We start from the raw sequence: 17,336 nt of genomic DNA, 5'->3' as shown, positions 1-17,336 counted from the left end.
GGGAAGTCTGATGAGGCGAACCTCCCGGAAGTGGCTGTCGCAAAGACCGCGCGCACCGGGCGGGAGCTGGAGAGCAGCGGCGAGAGCGCTGGCTGGAAGACAGACTGGTCGCGGCAGGTGCCGCACTCCACCCTCTTATAAGCAGGGTTTGCTTTCTGCTCGCGCTGGACTGAGGTCCCCATGACGGAGTTATCCGAAGAGGAGAAAACCTGTTCCGGGTGAGCCCAGGCGGCCCCGGAAATGCGATGGCCGAGGAGCGGGCACCAAGGACCAGACTGAGGTGGGAGTCAAGGCAAGGGATGTAACTATGATTTTGGCGGTCTTCGCCCCGCCCGAGTGAGCCCAGAATCTCCAGAATGTTGAAACCAACCACGCTTGCCAGAATGTTTCTCCCCCGAGTGACGATTTCTAAGCGCTGTGCTCCGTGACACGGGCGGGGAACTGAGGCACAAGGCAGTAGCATCTGTTGCGTGAAACTCCTTATTACCCTGTATCTGAGATCTTCCCTTGACTCACTGCAGTCCAGTCAGAAATCCTTCCACAGATCTTCCGACGCTCGCGGTCCTGCCTTCCCTGTCCCTCGCTCCGGAGGCACTTCCTCCTTTTCTCAAATAACGTTCATTCATGTTTATCCTCCCGTGTTCCTCGAGTCGTGATTTCACACATACACCTCTGTCTCCCGTCCCCTACTTTCACTCTCTCTTTGCTTTCACTCGCTCGCCTCTTTACGTTTGGCCCAAATAGATCCTTAAGTTGGTGTTTTGGGGTAACCGCAGGCAAATGTATAGACCGTGTCGGGCTCATACTTGACAAATCGAGACTCGGTAACAGGCAGTTTAGAACTTCGTAAAAGGAGTTCGATGACTTGGTTTCTAGTCTAGGTGCAGCTGTTACGTGTGAGCTTGGTGCAATCACTTAGCCTCTCCGAGCCAATTTCTTTTCTATGAAGAAGGAAGCTGGATTCAATCAACCCTAAAGCCTGCTCCAGCTCTAAAATTCTTTGTCTCCTCAAACCATTCACTAAACGTGGGACAGTCACGGTTCCCTGACAAGTTGAAAACAAAGGAATAAAAACCACTATTTTAGAGTCATGTATCCAGTTTATATGCCATACAGACTCGAGCCCTATTTTGGATCAGATAAAAATAGTTCTCTTTGGCATTTGATAAGGTGCTCATCCCATAGTAGTGCACTTGTGAGATGCCTTTGTTTAGGTGGTTGTTGGAGTTAAATAGTATATAATAAATTTTTTTACTGAACTTTCTCATTTTGTTTTTTAGATTGGGTTTCAAGCCAAGATACTGGATTCTCCTAATTAAGATAAAGAGCTCTGAGTGTGTAACAATGAAAATGGCATAATCTGCATTAACATCCCACAGCTTGAAGGCATGATAATTAAGGAACACGCATGGACTTGTGGCACATGGAAATGTGTGCACAGAAAAAGGAAATCTATAATTTTCTAAAAGTAGGAAGACATTCTTCCTCACCAAAATGGGTACATTCTGCTCAGTTATCAAGTTTGAAAATCTCCAAGAATTAAAGAGACTGTGTCACTGGGGTCCCATCATAGCCCTTGGTGTTATAGCAATATGTTCTACGATGGCCATGATTGACTCTGTGTTGTGGTATTGGCCTTTACATACAACTGGAGGAAGCGTGAATTTCATCATGTTGATAAACTGGACTGTCATGATTCTTTATAATTATTTCAATGCCATGTTTATTGGTCCTGGCTTTGTTCCTTTGGGGTGGAAACCGGTAAGAAAAAGATCCCTTAAGATAAGGAACTCTAATGATAATCATATATTTAGTTTATGGCTTTATCTGGTAACCAGTAGTATCAGACACAGCCTACTTTTTGCCTTGGTAGAGGCTAAGCATATTATTCTAATTACTAATCATTTAGAGCTCAAAGAATTTATTTTGTATCTGTTTGAAAATATTCATCTAAATTAGTATTTCCCAGAGAAATTTTAGTGAATACTTGTCCTGCATTAAAGGAAAAAGAAAAGAATGAAGGGGACTGGGGGGTGTATAGTCCTAAATTTAAGAAATACTGCATGTAATACACCTCTTATAATTCCACAGTGCAGTTTGGCTCTAGGATCTTTTGTCATGTAATACATTAACAGCCCTCAGAACTGAGAAAACCTCTTTAGAAATTGCTGGCTTAAATCATAAAGTTTTAAAATCAATGTTAAAATCATTGCATAAGGAAGTACAGTATGAATCAATTTGTGGCTTTTTAAAAATTGTAGAAAGTTTATGCTCATGAATTTCCATATTGCTTGCTGAGGGACACCACCTGATAGCTTGTTAGAAATGCAGAGTTTTGGGCTCCACTCCAGACCTAGGAATCAGAATCAGCATTTAACAAAATCCCCAGGTGATTCTTAGGTATGTTAATGTTGGAGAAACACTAATGTAGTGTACTATTTAAAGCGGGTACAGAGATGAGTAGGACAAATTCGTATTCTGAAAAACCTTATAATTGAGAGAAACCAAGGCACTTGTGTAAGTAACTAAACTATAGAGAAGAATGGGATGAGTGCTCTTGAAGCTAGAAGGACCTGATCTTTTCCAGCTGTGGACCTGAAGGAGGAGTGGAAATTTCCACAAATGGGGACGAAGACATTTCAGATTGATAGGTGGTGGAAGCATATAGTCAGAAATAACAGGTTACGTAGTACCAGTAAGGCTGAAACAAAGGCAGATTGCGGAAGGCCTTAAATGCATGAGGAATTGTTAGGCCATCGGGAGGTAGGAGAGGTTTTCAAGCCAAGCTCTGACCTAATCAGAGTTGTGTTATAAGAATATTATTCTGACAGTAGACAGTTTGGATTAGAGAGAAACTACAGTAAAGGAAAGTAGAAGTGATTAAAATGGTGCAAGAGAGATTTCCTAAAGAGTATCAGCTCCAATGTTTGAATCCCCACCTTCAAAATACCTGCCATATGGTCAGCTACCTTTTTCTGGAACTCCTCCCATTCTACTAGGAGTTTGGAAAAGTAGAACCAAATACAATCAGTGGCAGTGGGTTTGGGTGGAGCATGGGGAAGAGAAATTAAAAATGAGTTCTGGTAATTGGAAGAGCAATGCAGCTGTTACCAGAAACTCATTATTTAAAAATATTTCAAATAAAAGGGCTGGAAATGCAAGTTAGGATTCCATCCTTATCCTCACCCCCTATAAAAGAAAATAAAACTGTACCAAAGCATTTATTCATAAGACTTGACATGTTATTACTTAGGATCAGATAACTGATAACTGATATATTTTTGTTTATATTTTGCTACCAAGGAAGATTCTCAGGATAGCATGTACCTCCAGTATTGTAAAGTCTGCCAAGCATACAAGGCGCCACGGTCACATCACTGCAGAAAGTGTAACAGGTACTGTCTTTGCTCCTCACTGGGGACTGATCAACTTGATTACTGGTCTTAATGTTGTTCTTTCTACCACATCAATCTTAGTTTTAGTCTCTATAAGGTGGCTTCTTTATAAAAAACATTGTCAAAATACTTGTGTCCATATCTCCATTTTATTCTTAAGTTATCAATTTTGATAATAAATAATCCTCACTCTTTTTTGTCATAAGTGAAAAGATTTTATTTATTCATTTACTTACTTACTTTTTGGAAAAAATACACATTTACTTTGCTTCTTGCCCTGACAAGAGTAAAAAGTTATGCCTTCAAGTTGTTTCCATAGATCAGGATTAATTGTGCTTGTCTGCTGTCATCATGACTAGCTTTAGAATTGTTCTGAGTCTAAATTATAAGGGACACCTGCCCTTTCCATCATTTGGGTTGAGTAACATTTACACTTTATGTATATCTAATAAATGAATTCAGGTGCATATTGTCACTAGTGTGTAAGAGAAAAAACTTAATGGGAAGAAAACTGAATCACTATAAGAAATATGAAATAAACTAGAACCTTTTTAAATATACAGCTCTTCCACCAGTTAATAAGAAATTTGTGATGAGAGTGTTGAGGTTTAGGAAAACCATTTGTGGCAAATATAGTTTGGTGTGAGGCCAGGAAATGTTCTTCTAGCAACAAGGGAAGGAGGCTCAGTAAGACTTTGCTTGTTATACCACATCTTATATTCCATAGTTAGCTTGCTTAGCTCAGAGAATCCACATCTAAAGGATGAGAACAGGAAGGAAGTTATAAGGTCTGCTGGGTCCCATCAACCAACCCTGGTAGAGATTTAGAAGTGATTTTGTTGAATCTCTGTTGTACTCCGGTCACTGCATTTCAGAGCTAGAGAAAGACCAGGAACCCATGCTTATTTCTTTGTAATGAACCTCTCAGTGGGCCTCTTGACTTCTTAAAACAAACTCACTTGTAGCAGATATCTTTTCCTCAGAACCTGTCACAAAGCCTGACTTTTCTCATGCTGTTTAGAATTTGAAAGAAGTCACTGTTCAGAGTTGTTTAAAACTCATAAAGACTTTGCTTTCTGTTCCATGGAGTATAATTCCTCTGAGACTCATGGACATGCTGGATTCCTATTTGCTTGATCTTTTGAAGACCAAAATTATTTAAAGTAGACAGGATTTTCTGCCTCATGTTTTATGTAAATTTTTCTTGTTAGATGTGTGATGAAGATGGACCATCACTGTCCTTGGATCAACAATTGTTGTGGTTACCAAAATCATGCTTCGTTCACACTGTTTCTCCTTTTAGCACCACTGGGTTGTATTCATGCTGCCTTCATTTTTGTTATGACTATGTATACACAGCTTTATAATCGGGTAAGTGACTGTGTTATAAAATCATTTATGCCAAATTAAATGGTAGTTATGATTATTTAAGAAGTCCCATTTGGAAATATGATTTCTCTGATTTAGATTGGGAAACAGAACTTTGCTTTACCTATATATGAATTTCTTTTTTTTTAAAGTATTAAAATTTAATTTTTTTCCTAAGATTTTATTTATTTATTTGAGAGAGAGAGCATGAGTGGGAGGGAATGGGAGAAGCAGACTCCCTGCCAAGCAGGGAGCCCAACGTGGGACTCGATCCCAGGACCCTGCGATCATGACCTGAGCTGAAGGCAGCCGCTTAACTCACTGGGCCACCCCGGTGCCCCAGCACTTAATTTTTAAGATGAGGAAAAATTATTTTGTTTTGGAAACTTACCTTACTAGCTGTAGTTGAAGTTGATAATATTTTATTACTGTATATATAATTTGATTTCACACTTTGTAGCTGTGGTAAGAATAATTAGAGGGAAAAAAGGAACAAGAAGAAAAAGACAGCCCTAATATTTTCTATTTCCATCTAATTCATGTGGCAAGTCGTAGTTGTTTTGTTCGTTTCTAACTCCAGTGCCCTGGAAGGTAGCTCATGGAACAGGCACGTGTCCTAAAATATCCTCCAGAAGATTAGGTTGACTTATGGGCAAGTAGTCAGGAGATAAAGTTCGGGGGTCACAAATTCAATCCCTAAAGAAGCCTGGTGGGTAAATGATTTTCACAGGCCTAAAAGGACTGTAGCACCTGGAGAACATACGCCCCTCACAGGTGGGACAGCCCATACTCACCGCGGCCAGTTTCTGATGTTTGGAAACCTAGTCCAGTAATACTAGATCTTCTAGTGTTTCAGGAAAAATTAGAAAATCTGGACTTTTTTGTTTAACATCTCCTGATTTTTAAATGTTGGCACCTGGCTGAATATTTTAAAACATTTTGCAAGCCAAGCAGTAGGCATCTGCAGGGCATGTTTGGCTGCATTTTGCCAGTTTTTAACCTCTGGTTGTGGCACATGAGGGAAGAAACAACTACTAAATTCTAGGCTGTCTGGTTTTTTTGCTGTGGAAGATGGCTGTAAATAGTGAGAAGCAAGGAGAAGATGGATGCCACAATTACAGTTTAGATCGATGCCTCGTGCTGTTCATGCACATTAATGTTAGTGGGGTATGCCTTACACTTCCTGAGGAAATAATTAAAAACAAAAAGTAACATTTGAAAATAACTAAGAATGATATCCTGCATATCAGTATGAGTTCAAGCATTAGAAATTCATTTGCTTTTAGCCACAACTTCAGGTTATCATTTGTTGATCTTTTTTGATCAAGTTGTTTTAGATGTTCCAGTACAGACTGAGCATTTATGACAACTGAATATTTCAAGTGTGTGTTGTTGTTTGTAGCTCTCCTTTGGGTGGAACACGGTAAAGATTGATATGAGTGCAGCCCGGAGAGATCCTCTTCCAATTATTCCATTTGGATTAGCAGCATTTGCGGCCACCTTGTTTGCCTTGGGATTAGCTTTAGGAACGACCATAGCTGTTGGGATGTTGTTTTTTATCCAGGTAAGTTTCTTGGTTACCTCTAGCTAAAAGTTGTCAACTTACTGGGGCTGCTTATAATGAGAGAGATAAAGGCTGCATTTAAGTGTACAGTATGAAATGGAAATTACTGTTACCTATTCCATCAAGGTAACTAATCTCTGTACTAGTCAGATAATTTTGAAGTAACTTTGCCAGAATTTCCAGGTAACTGATTTAATTTTTAAAATGTTATCTTAGAGTTATATATCACTTTATAGTTGGGAAAGCTCTTCTCACATTATAGTCTCTCTTGATCTTCACACCAACCCCCAGAAGGAGTTTGAAGAGGAGTATTTTTCCCTTCCTTACAGATGAGTAATTGAATCACAGAAAGGTGAAGTGACTTTACCCAACATCACCCACTCATGTATTCAGTAAACTGTTTTATGATAGTATGTATTTAATCATCATCATAACACAGCCAACGTTTATTGAGCACTTATTATGTGCAAGACACTGTTTTAGGGACATCACATGTAGGAGTTCATTTAATTTCAGTAACAACCCTATGGTACGGGTGCTATTTAATGCCTACTCTGGTGAATTATTCCGCTAATTTCAGAGGCCACAACAATGAAAATGAAAAGCGTCCTGCCCCTAGGGAAGTCACAATTAGTAGTAAACTAATTAGTAAACTAATACTGGCTCATGTGTGTATCATAGATTTATGTACAAAGTGCTTTGAGAACACGGAGGAGGATGTGGCCTTGAAGAGATCACAAAACAGTTATGACTCATTCCATTCACCTAATTAGCTTGTTCATTAATTGAAGGCCCACTGTGGGCCAGGTGGTGGTGTGCTTGGCCCTAGGAATATAATGAGGACTCCTTGCCCATGAGTGTTTTTACTGTGCCACACTGTTTCTGTGGACACAGCCAGACTAAAAGGAAACGCACACCTCTCATAGAATCAATAATGCTGGCCTTGAGGACTCTGGTGCATCACCCAACCCTTTTAAACTCATAGTTTTAAAATGTGCTGGTTTTGGTTATACTTCATGTTTTCTATTAGCCTGGGATCAAATTCTTTGAAAAAATTTCCCCAATGCCTCTAATTAAGAATCATATTAGAAATAAACTAAAACCCTGTGGTGTAAAAGCTCACATAAGTGGAATTAGTCATAGCTAGGAAAATTGATTAATAGAATCAAGACTGAATACATTTGGTTTTTAAGGCAAGCAGAATATCTGGGTTGACTGAGTCACTTTCTTATAGTAAATAAACTAATGATAAACTTAAGGTTAATTAAAGATTGTGGTAAGAGATTTTAATAGCAAAATGCACAAGTACTGATTAAATGGATTATATCAGTGTTTTATTAATACTCTGGAAACCTTGTTCAGAAGATAGTACTTAAAACATGAAGCTTTATTAAAATAGTAGATTCAGATTTGATTATGGACTGCCATAATCATTTTGTGGAGAGGCATTATACTGCAGTGCTTAAGAACAAGAACTTTAGAGTCAGATGGACCACACCCTGAGTGTGTTACTTAGCCTCTGTTATCCTGGTCTCTTCATCAACGGAATGGAGCAATAAAAACTATCTCATAGGGTTACTACGAAGATGATAATCTTAAATGAACCAAAGTTTTATCATGAAATTTTACTGTTTATCATTTAATTTTCAGATGAAAATAATTCTCAGAAACAAAACTTCTATTGAATCATGGATTGAAGAAAAGGTAAATTTTAATAATTGTTTCCTTAATCTCAATAAAGATTAGTTCGGGAAAAATAAAATAAAATTAGTTCATAGGCCAGATTAACTAATAAATGCCTGGAAGTGAAAACCTCACTACCAGATGGCTTTCTTAAGTCATTTGCATGCCACACAGAAGATAAATATAGGAAAGAAACATTTTGATTCATTCTTGGTTTAATATAACTCCCACAGAAATTTGCTTCTTGTTCACCCTGAGTTGCTGAAGAAGGCTAAGCCGTACATTAAACCATTTTGCCATTCTTTCTTAGATTAGGGGTTAAGGCAAACCATTTGGAAAGGAACTTCTCTCCTACCAAGGTGCCATCAAGTTTTTTTCAGTGCTTTAGGACTAAAAAAACCTTGATAAGCCCTATCAGGTAGGGCTTATAGCATAGCTACAGACCTCACAACCTTTAATACATACTTCATCCCATCTGTTGTGATTCTGTTGTAAAAAGTCAGTCTGACTACTCTGCTCCTTGCTTAAAGCTTCTCAGAGCCTCACCATCATTGTAGCAGGGTTTATAAACCCAAATGCCTGCGGCGGCCAGGCAGATAACTTAGGGGACAGGAGCCAGCCTGTGTACTAGAGCTGCCTAACAGATGAAACTGATTGTTACTATGGGGGGGGACTCACTCAGTATTCTGAAATCATCTAATTGTTTTTCTAGAAAAGTAAGAGATCTGGATTTCTGTGACATCTCTTTTTTGTTTTTAAATATTAGCAAGCAATTCAAATTAAAAACAAAAAACCTTGTGGGCCAAATAAAACATACCAATAAGACATATTTAGCCGCCTGGCAGTCAGTCTGTGAACTTGAAGTTACAGCAATAGGTTCTTAAACTTTTTGGTTTCAGGTCCCTTTTACGTTCTCAAAATTGTTAAAGGACACTAAAGAGCCTTTGTTAATGTGTGTGATATCTATCAGTAATTGCCATATTTCCTGAGAAAAATTTTGAAGATTTATAATTTCATTTAAAAATAATAAACCCATTATATGTTAATAAATAGCATATTTTTAAAAATTATTATATTTTTCAAAGTAAAAAATAGGGAGAAGAGTGGCATTGTTTTATATTTTTACAAATCTCTTTAATATCTGACTTAACAGAAGACAGTTGGATTCTCACATCTCCTGCATTCAGTCTGTTGCGATATGTTGCTTTGATTGAAGTATATGAAGAAAATCCAGCCTCACACAGACAAGTAGGTAGAAAAGGAGAGAGTATTTTAATAGGCTTTTTAGTTAGTAGTGGATATTCTTTGATACTACATGAAAACTTGACAGGTGATAGTCTTGAAAGGTTAGTTGTATGTGAAATGTGAAGCCCTATCAGTAAACATTTTGTACTCTTGTACATTTCAATCCATCACTACATCTTGCTCTTTGAATGGACCTTTTACCCATACATGATTTTATAACATCAAGTATTGGTCATTTGGAAAATATAGTTTTATAGGGTAATGCAGATTTTCCAAATGCTGACACATTCATTCATATCACTACCAATTTTATGGGGGAAAGTCCTTTATTTTGGAAAGCTGTCAAGCTCATTAGTGGTGGATACAAATTTTCTAAAATTCTGATTTTCACTTGAAAACCTTAATTTTTTCACTGACAAATACTCAGTTGTTTACATTGAAGTAACAGCTTGACTTTGTTCATTTTTGAGAAAATTTCTGCCAAATATTGAAGTCTCAGTAACCTTAGTTTCATTACTCATTCTTTCAAGTAAAAATAGCATTATATGAAAAAAGCTGGCTACACAGCTTTTGTTAGTTCACAGCTCAAACAGATGTTTTCCTTGAGATAAGCACTTTGGCATGCTTTATGTGTATTCCCCATCTTGTCACACAGAATAGTGAGAGGACATCTACTTGAGAGTTGAGATTTAATAAAAATAATAATTTCTATTGCATCATCAAGGACATTCTTGTGTAAAACTTTGGTTTTTTGTTTTTTGTTTTGTTTTTAAATATGAGTATGTAACGGTGAAGAATATAATGTTTACTTACACAGTGCCACTGTCCTGATTCCTGCTTAAGGTACCAGCAATTTTATCCACTACTGCAAATTTCAACACAATGAAAAAGGCAAATAACATGTTAGTATTAAAATGAAAGTTGTTTGATTTTGTTGAACCCTAAGAAAAGGTCTTGGGGACTGGAAGAGGTGTGCAAAGCATGCTTTAAAAGAACCACTGATATACAGGTTTAAGTCCAAGCTCCTTAGCTTATACATAATCAAACCTTTCATGTCTTCCCCTTTTCTGTTTCTTCTACTGCATTTTCTACCTCTCCCCACCCCATCTCATTCTTGATACCAACTAAAATCAAAAACTCCTATTTTATACACCATATGCTTCTGTATCTTTTCACATGTCATTCTCTACCTAGAACACACTTCCTCTTTTTTGCTGATTTCTTCTGCCTCAGGACCTAGTTTAGGTGTCATTTCTCCCAAAGAACCTTCCTTGACTCTCCCTAGATTAGCTAAGTAGTTTTTTTGCCTTTCCCATAGCACCTATTGCACACCTCTGTTGCTTTTTTCTTTTTTTTTGAGAGGGGGAGAGAGCACAAGCAGAGGGGAGAGGCAGAGAGAGAGGGAGAGAGAGAATCTTAAGCAGGCTCCACGCTCAGCACAGAGCCTGATCTGGGACTTGATCTCAGGACCCTGAGATCATGACCTGAGCCAGAATCAAGAGTCGGATGCTTAACTGACTGAGCCACCAGGCACCCCACCTCTGTTGCCTTTTAACACAGTATTGATAGAATCCCCCCAACTTCACTGAGTGCTTCTCTTAGGCAGAGACCAGGCCTCAGTCTTTTTTGTAAGCTACTCTCATCCTTACCACTATTTCTTTGTTAATAGCCTAAATCTCTGTTCTTTGAGACTTAACCATTTTGAAGACTCTGAGACTTTTGTTTATAAAAAGGGAAAATAAATTATCCTTTACTATTTGGGTGGGAATTTACACAGTTAATAGATTCATACACACATGTAGCTTGACAATTGTTTTAATTGAATTAACATCAATATTACTTTATAGGTAATTACAAGAAGCCTTTCCCTAAAATATTGTCCCTTGATAATAAAATATTTCAAGGTATCATTTCTAGTTAATATATCATCATTAGATTAATACTTTTTTTTTTCTAATGACCAAGGCTCTTCATAAAAAGTGCCATGCTAAATCTAAAAGTTATTTTAAAACTGGCACTCTTGCTGACTAAAAAATACAAATAAATGATTAACTTTATAGAAAATTTATCGAAATTACTAGACACTAAAATTGATACAAATTTCAACTGGGTTTGTACACTTATTGTAGGAATAAATAATGTATCTTTATACCACTAGGTGTCAGTGGAACTTAAGAAATTCTAAGCCAGTTTATCTCCTTAAGTTAAAATTAACAATTTAAGTGCCTAGAATATAATTTATGCAACTTGAATATTTATGTATATGCATAAAATGTACATATAAATGCATATATGTGAGTATATATACATGTGTAATGGTATAAAAAACTGAAAGAAGATCTGCACATTTCTGCTAGTTTCTTTTAAAGAAAAATAATTTTCAGAAAATGATGATTCCCCCTGGAACCTGTTTTCCCGGCCATCCCCACAGGTGTGGTTGCCACCCAGGATACAACTGTTGCATTCTGGAACACCCTGAAACAGTTCCTTTCACCCTGAATAAACTCTTGCTTTCTCTTAAATCTTTTTTATCAAGATCCCTTCTTTACACCTGGATTCTTTTGTTTTGCTGAAAAGCCAAGAGCATTGAGGATTTGTTATATGTGGAATAAAGCTATTAACTCATTTATTTATTTAGATTTTATTTATTAGAAAGAGAGCACGAGCGAGGGGAGGGGCAAAGGGAGGGGGAGAAGCAGACTCCCCGCTGAGCAGGGAGCGTGATGTGGGGCTTGATTCCAGGACCCCAGGATCATGACCTGAGCCCCGAAGGCAGATGCTTAACCGGCTGAGCCACCCAGGCACCCCACTATTAACTCTTTTAATAAGCATTTTTGAATCCTTGTTCCTGAATAAGCCCCGTCAGACATTTCCTGAATGATCTCATACGAGGTTGGTATTATATATTATATAGCAAGTTCCTCTTACAAGTTTGTCTCTCTTCTGTGTACACTAACATTACAAGAAGGAGGAAGCATTTTTAGGAGTGATACAAATTTGAGGAATAAATGTATATTACTATCAATACTATCAATAGTGTATTATTTAGAGCTGTTTGAGGCAGAGGGCATCTGCCATCTTACCTCTTTGTTACCCACAGGCTAAAGATCGAATTCAATATTACCAACTGGATGAAGTCTTTGTTTTTCCCTATGATATGGGAAGTAGATGGAAAAACTTTAAACAGGTATTTACGTGGTCAGGGGTCCCTGAGGGAGATGGACTAGCGTGGCCAGTAAGAGAAGGCTGTCACCAGTACAGCTTAACAGTAAGTATTTCTGTGCAAATAGGCTTTCCTTTCTGTCTCACCCTCTTCCCCTTAAGTGCCCCTTAACTCAGATGACATTTTATAGTAAAATAAATCATACAATTTTTTTCAGTTTGGCAAAAATAAATCCAAGTTAACAATCCTAAAGCACTCCTTGTATCATGTCTCTCTTTTAATTTAAATTTCTCTTTAATCCTTCATACATGTGACAAAGTCCTGATCCCTTCACTTAGTTATAAAATCTGGCCTAAAACTGCCTCCAACTTCTCCCTAATGGAAATCACACTTTACAATCGGCCTGGTTTCCTCAGTGAACTCCTTGTGCATTCCTGCCACCTCTTTGTCCACACTGTTTTTTCTCTCTTCTGTGACCTCCTCTCTATCATAAATTATCAAGGCCAGTTTCAATCCCACCTCATCTGGATTTGGCACTTAACCATATGCTACTGTATGGTGGCTATTGTATGGTGCCCATGAGGTCTCATTTTTATTTAATTCTTTTATATCTTTAATTTGACAAGATTCTGGTACAGAGATTATGAGTTATCTTGATTTCCCCTACTATATTTAATATAGTACCATTTAATAAATTATTGCTGAATAGATTGTTGCTGAAGAAAAGTAAGTCATAATGATGACTTTCAGTGGAGACTTGTGGATGAATTTTGCAGTCTGTCTACCTTATCTCTAAAGAATCCGTGAATCTCTGTGTCCACCTTCAGGACTAGCCTGGAAGCCCCATGAGGGCAGTGAGCACATCTCCCTGATTCCTGGGCCATAGCGAATGCTCAATGAGTACACAGATGAAGACAGTGAGAATATGGAGAAGAAAGCCTCATGTCAGCTCCTACTCTCATAGGGCCCACTTTCCACTTTTCTAAAAAAAAAAAAAAATATGTGGTCTTTGAATTGTCAGCAACTGTGAATGCTGGAAAATTGGGAGTTTGTCATGTCACTCTGGTATAGTACATGGCAAAGGGCTGTTTTCAACACCGAGAGAACATTTTTTCTTTTTATATCTCCAAACAGATTGAACAGTTGAAACAAAAAGCAGACAAAAGAATCAGAAGTGTAAGTTATATTTTTGCAATGATACTAGTTTCTTTTTCCTTTTGTCAGGCTCTACACTTCTGTATAGTTTTCAAAATTGCCTTTGAGTAGAAGCCAACTGTTGGCTTTTATTAAATAATGTTTCTTAATACAGTTGTTGAAATTTGATACAGTTCACTTTTGTTTTCTTTTAAGTAGTTCTACTGGAGGTTTAGAGGGAATGTGGTCAATTATATTGCCAACAGAAAAATAATTATCCTCAATATAGCTCATCAGTATGAAACCCATCCTTAAACTTCTGCTGTACAGTTTGATGGCCACTAGCCACATGTGGCTATTTAAAGTAACTAAAATTAAATAAAATAAAAAATTCAGCTCCTTGGTTGTACTAGCCACATTAGAAGTGCTCAGTAGCTACATGTGTCTAGGGGCTACCACATTGGTTACCACAAATATAGAACAGTTCCGTCATTGCAGAAAGTTCTGCTGGACAGCACTGCTCTAGAATTTAATTCTTAGCTACGTGCTTGAAATGCAGGGTAAGAAAAGCCTGGAGAACTAGAAACATCAGTTGCTTCCTATAAAGGAACTGGGAGGGAAAGACTTGTCACCTGATATTTTGGATCTACCTTTAACAATTTAAATTCAAATTTAAGAAATTCAGGGGTAAATGTTAAATTGTTTTTCTAATTATTGATGCCAGGTACGGTATAGAGTAATAGAAGATTACAGCGGTGCCTGCTGTCCTTTGAATAAAGGAATCAAAACCTTCTTCACAAGCCCCTGCACTGAAGAGCCTCGAATAAGGCTACAGAAAGGGGAATTCATTTTAGCCACAAGAGGGTTACGGTAAGTGATAGAAAGTACTGAATTTCTTCTTTAACGACGAAATTAGCATCTAGCCTAAAAAAAACTAATTTTAATCTTTTAAATATTTCAGATACTGGTTGTATGGAGATAAAATTCTTGATGATGGCTTTGTAGAAGGTATGGAAATGGAAGGAAATGTTTAATAGACAAGGCTGCTAGTAATAATTCCAAATTTTGTGGGAATAACTCTTATAAACAATCAGTGTCACATGCATTAGGGCACATAATAGGAAGACACATCATCAAGCAACAGAAAAAGGCTTCTTATATTATTTCTCCATAGCACTTCTATGTATCAGGTCTTTTTAGTGGCAGCTAACATTGGAGCTCCTCATGATCTGTGTGATGGGTACTTGTAGAAGCGCTTCACTTGTGGTGAAGCCCCCAACAGCCCTCATTTACTTTTCATTGATGAGGAAACCAGAATGCACCGAGACTGAGCACCTTGTCCAAGACCACACTAAAAACAAGCCAGAGCCAGTGCTCCAGCCCAGGTAGCCTAGCTGTAGAGCATGTGTACCAGCCCCCTGTGCCCTCTGCTCCCCCTGTGAATGAATATTCCTATGAAGTTAGGGAGACTCATGGATTGAAATTTTCTGTGTCTTTAATTTTTTTTTAATATTTAGAACTTTTCCTTTTTAAAGATTAATTCTGGATGCTTTTTCCTAAAACACTGGGTTAATTGTAGATTAACCCCATATGACTACTTAGTCAACCTTGATATTAGAAATTTACATGTTAGAAAAAACCTAAGAAGGAAATTCACAGAGGCTACAGGGAGGTAGTCCCTGGAACAGGTGAAGTATGACAGTGTGCCCAAAACACCACGATCACACATGTGCAAGTGAATACCCATATTGAGAAATCCTGCCCACCCCCGCCCCATGTTCCACTTAGGGGTTGTCCTGAACCACATTAGTACCTTTCCTAGCTAATAGCATTTGGGAAATACTGGTTTTCTAGCTTCATAGACAGCATTTAAACATATATATATATTTTTTTTTTTCTCAAATTATGCTTATAAAAGATGGTAAAGGAGGAAAAAAGTAAAGCAGAACTAAAAGCTTATTGATTTGAAGTAATGGGACTTATTTGGCTCAGCAATATCACTAAATCTATTTACATTAATTTCATTTTCTCCATCAGGTGTTTCACGAATCAGAGGCTGGTTCCCTAGAAACTGTGTGGAGAAATGTCCCTGTGATGCTGAAACAGATCAAGCCCCAGAGGGCGAGAAGAAAAATAGATAGCCACTGTTAAAGTAAAATTACTCTTTAAGTCCTCTCCATTACTTGAAAATTGTACATATTACTAAAGAATTATGCAATGAGCCTACTCTGGTTAAGGTGTTCTTTTCCTTAAAGGTGCCCTAGTGCCATAATCTAAATATTTTTATTACCATTTTGAAATGGAGAAGCCATTCTGCATATGCCTTTGAATTCCTGCCCCTCTTTGTCACCTCTTCCTCTCCCCAAAAGGAAAAACACTTCACCCAAGTAAGTGAATTGCATTTTCTCTAGGATTTTTTTTATGCGCTGCACACTATGGACCTCACCTGCAGATATAGTTCCCCCTTTTCCAGGAGCATCTGCATGTGATGCTTTTATCCTCTTTCCCCCTCAGTTGTTATTTCTTATGTAATATTCTAGACACTATAGAACATATGTCAGATTCAATATAAGCTGAAATTTTATTACCTGTCTTTTAATAATGCAGATTTTGTCAAATCAAATAAATATCAGTGGATGTTCTGTATAAATCTAGTTTTTACTAGCCTCTTTCTTTTGGCTGATTAAAAAGGTTTGTCTTAGTTCTTTGTGGAAAAACTGCTCTACTACCTTGTGAAAAATTGGCATCTTTAACCATGAGTCTTAAGTTTTTCAGTAAATGAATTAATGGCATGAGATCCCAGCATTCTGGGAAACTTTCAACCTAGTGAGCTCCAACTGCTCATGTACACTTGAATCTCTCAAAACCTGAAGCTTATGCGAATGGTAGGATCTAAGCTGGTGGATTGGATGCTTAATGTTGAGCTTGTCTAAGCACAAGTAGAATTATAGAAGTCACCTACTCCCATACTAATTCTCTCCAAGGCAGGGAACTTGAGCCTTTAGGGGTTTTAACAGTTAACATTAAGAGAAGGACACTTGGAGATTTAGCAGTGAATGAAACATGACTCTGTCCCATTCTAGTGATAGGTGGGGAGGTAGACAGATAAGCAAAATAGGCATCAGATGGAGTCGTGGATTGTGAAGAAAGCAGGTAAGATGGTCTGATGGAAGTGACCTTTGACAGTTGAAGGGACAAGTCATATGCCTTTGGGAATAGCTGCGTCTTAGGCAGAGGGAGGAGCTAGAAAAACAGGCTGGAATGTGCCTGGCATGTCAGGAATAGGAAGGCAGCCAGTGTGGCTCAGCTGGAGTGAGGGAGGGAGAGAGTAGGAGAGGAGGTCAAGGTGGTAATCGGAGCTAGACCACGGAGGGACCCTGTAGGTTAATTCTTGTCTTCCCTTTGTTTCAGATACTCAAGAATAGACATTTCTTCAGCTTTTCTGGGCTCGGGGTCTAGAAAGACCATCCAGGAACATTCTCCTTACCTCCAGTTAGAGGACAGAAAGGAACACTGTTCAAGACTACTTAGAGCACAACAAAGATGGTAAAGGAAGAAACAATGAATCGTGTGCTTGGTTGGAGTTTGGGCTCAGCTGGTATTTGTTTTGTTATTCGCAGCTGTGGGAAAAGAGGGCCTGGTCCTCTCAACATTGCCTTTAGTAGCCACCAATCTTGGTTGCCTACTAGAATCACCTAGGGATCTTTTAAAAATCCCGATGCCCAGACCATTTCAGTCAGAATCCTTAGGGTGGCACCCAGCCATTATTAGGATCTCTTTAAAC

The 17,336-nt window shown here is 38.1% G+C and overlaps 1 protein-coding gene across 3 annotated transcripts; it reads left to right on the top strand.

Moving 5' to 3' along the window:
• The first annotated feature begins 8 nt into the window (after positions 1 to 8).
• Positions 9 to 17,042, top strand: ZDHHC6 (zinc finger DHHC-type palmitoyltransferase 6). 3 transcript variants are annotated; one of them, XM_032423166.1, is made up of 12 exons: positions 9 to 280; positions 1,281 to 1,761; positions 3,304 to 3,395; positions 4,607 to 4,766; positions 6,166 to 6,327; positions 7,978 to 8,031; positions 12,356 to 12,523; positions 13,553 to 13,594; positions 14,277 to 14,422; positions 14,514 to 14,560; positions 15,590 to 15,704; positions 16,964 to 17,042. In XM_032423166.1, the coding sequence occupies exons 2-11, from the start codon at positions 1,495 to 1,497 to the stop codon at positions 15,691 to 15,693; spliced, it is 1,242 nt and encodes a 413-aa protein (XP_032279057.1). In that variant the 5' UTR covers positions 9 to 280; positions 1,281 to 1,494; the 3' UTR covers positions 15,694 to 15,704; positions 16,964 to 17,042. The 3 variants fall into 3 exon arrangements, with proteins under 3 accessions (XP_032279057.1, XP_032279056.1, XP_032279058.1); XM_032423165.1 differs by lacking the exon at positions 16,964 to 17,042 and having other exon boundaries at positions 15,590 to 16,940; XM_032423167.1 differs by lacking the exons at positions 9 to 280; positions 16,964 to 17,042 and having other exon boundaries at positions 1,715 to 1,761; positions 4,699 to 4,766; positions 15,590 to 16,940.
• The last annotated feature ends 294 nt before the right edge of the window (positions 17,043 to 17,336 follow it).

This window comes from Phoca vitulina, unplaced genomic scaffold, assembly GCF_004348235.1.
Source record: "Phoca vitulina isolate PV1807 unplaced genomic scaffold, GSC_HSeal_1.0 scaffold28, whole genome shotgun sequence".
Classification (NCBI taxonomy): Eukaryota; Metazoa; Chordata; class Mammalia; order Carnivora; family Phocidae; genus Phoca; species Phoca vitulina.
The sequence above is the reverse complement of the archived record's forward strand: the minus strand, read 5'-3'. Positions and strand labels throughout refer to the sequence as shown.

Coding starts and splice junctions, on each gene's coding strand:
- ZDHHC6 (XM_032423166.1), top strand. CDS start 1,495: ATGGGTACATTCTGCTCAGTTATCAAGTTTGAAAATCTCCAAGAATTA. Junction 1,762..3,303: donor TTCCTTTGGGGTGGAAACCG/GTAAGAAAAAGA, acceptor TTTGCTACCAAG/GAAGATTCTCAGGATAGCAT. Junction 12,524..13,552: donor GTCACCAGTACAGCTTAACA/GTAAGTATTTCT, acceptor ATCTCCAAACAG/ATTGAACAGTTGAAACAAAA.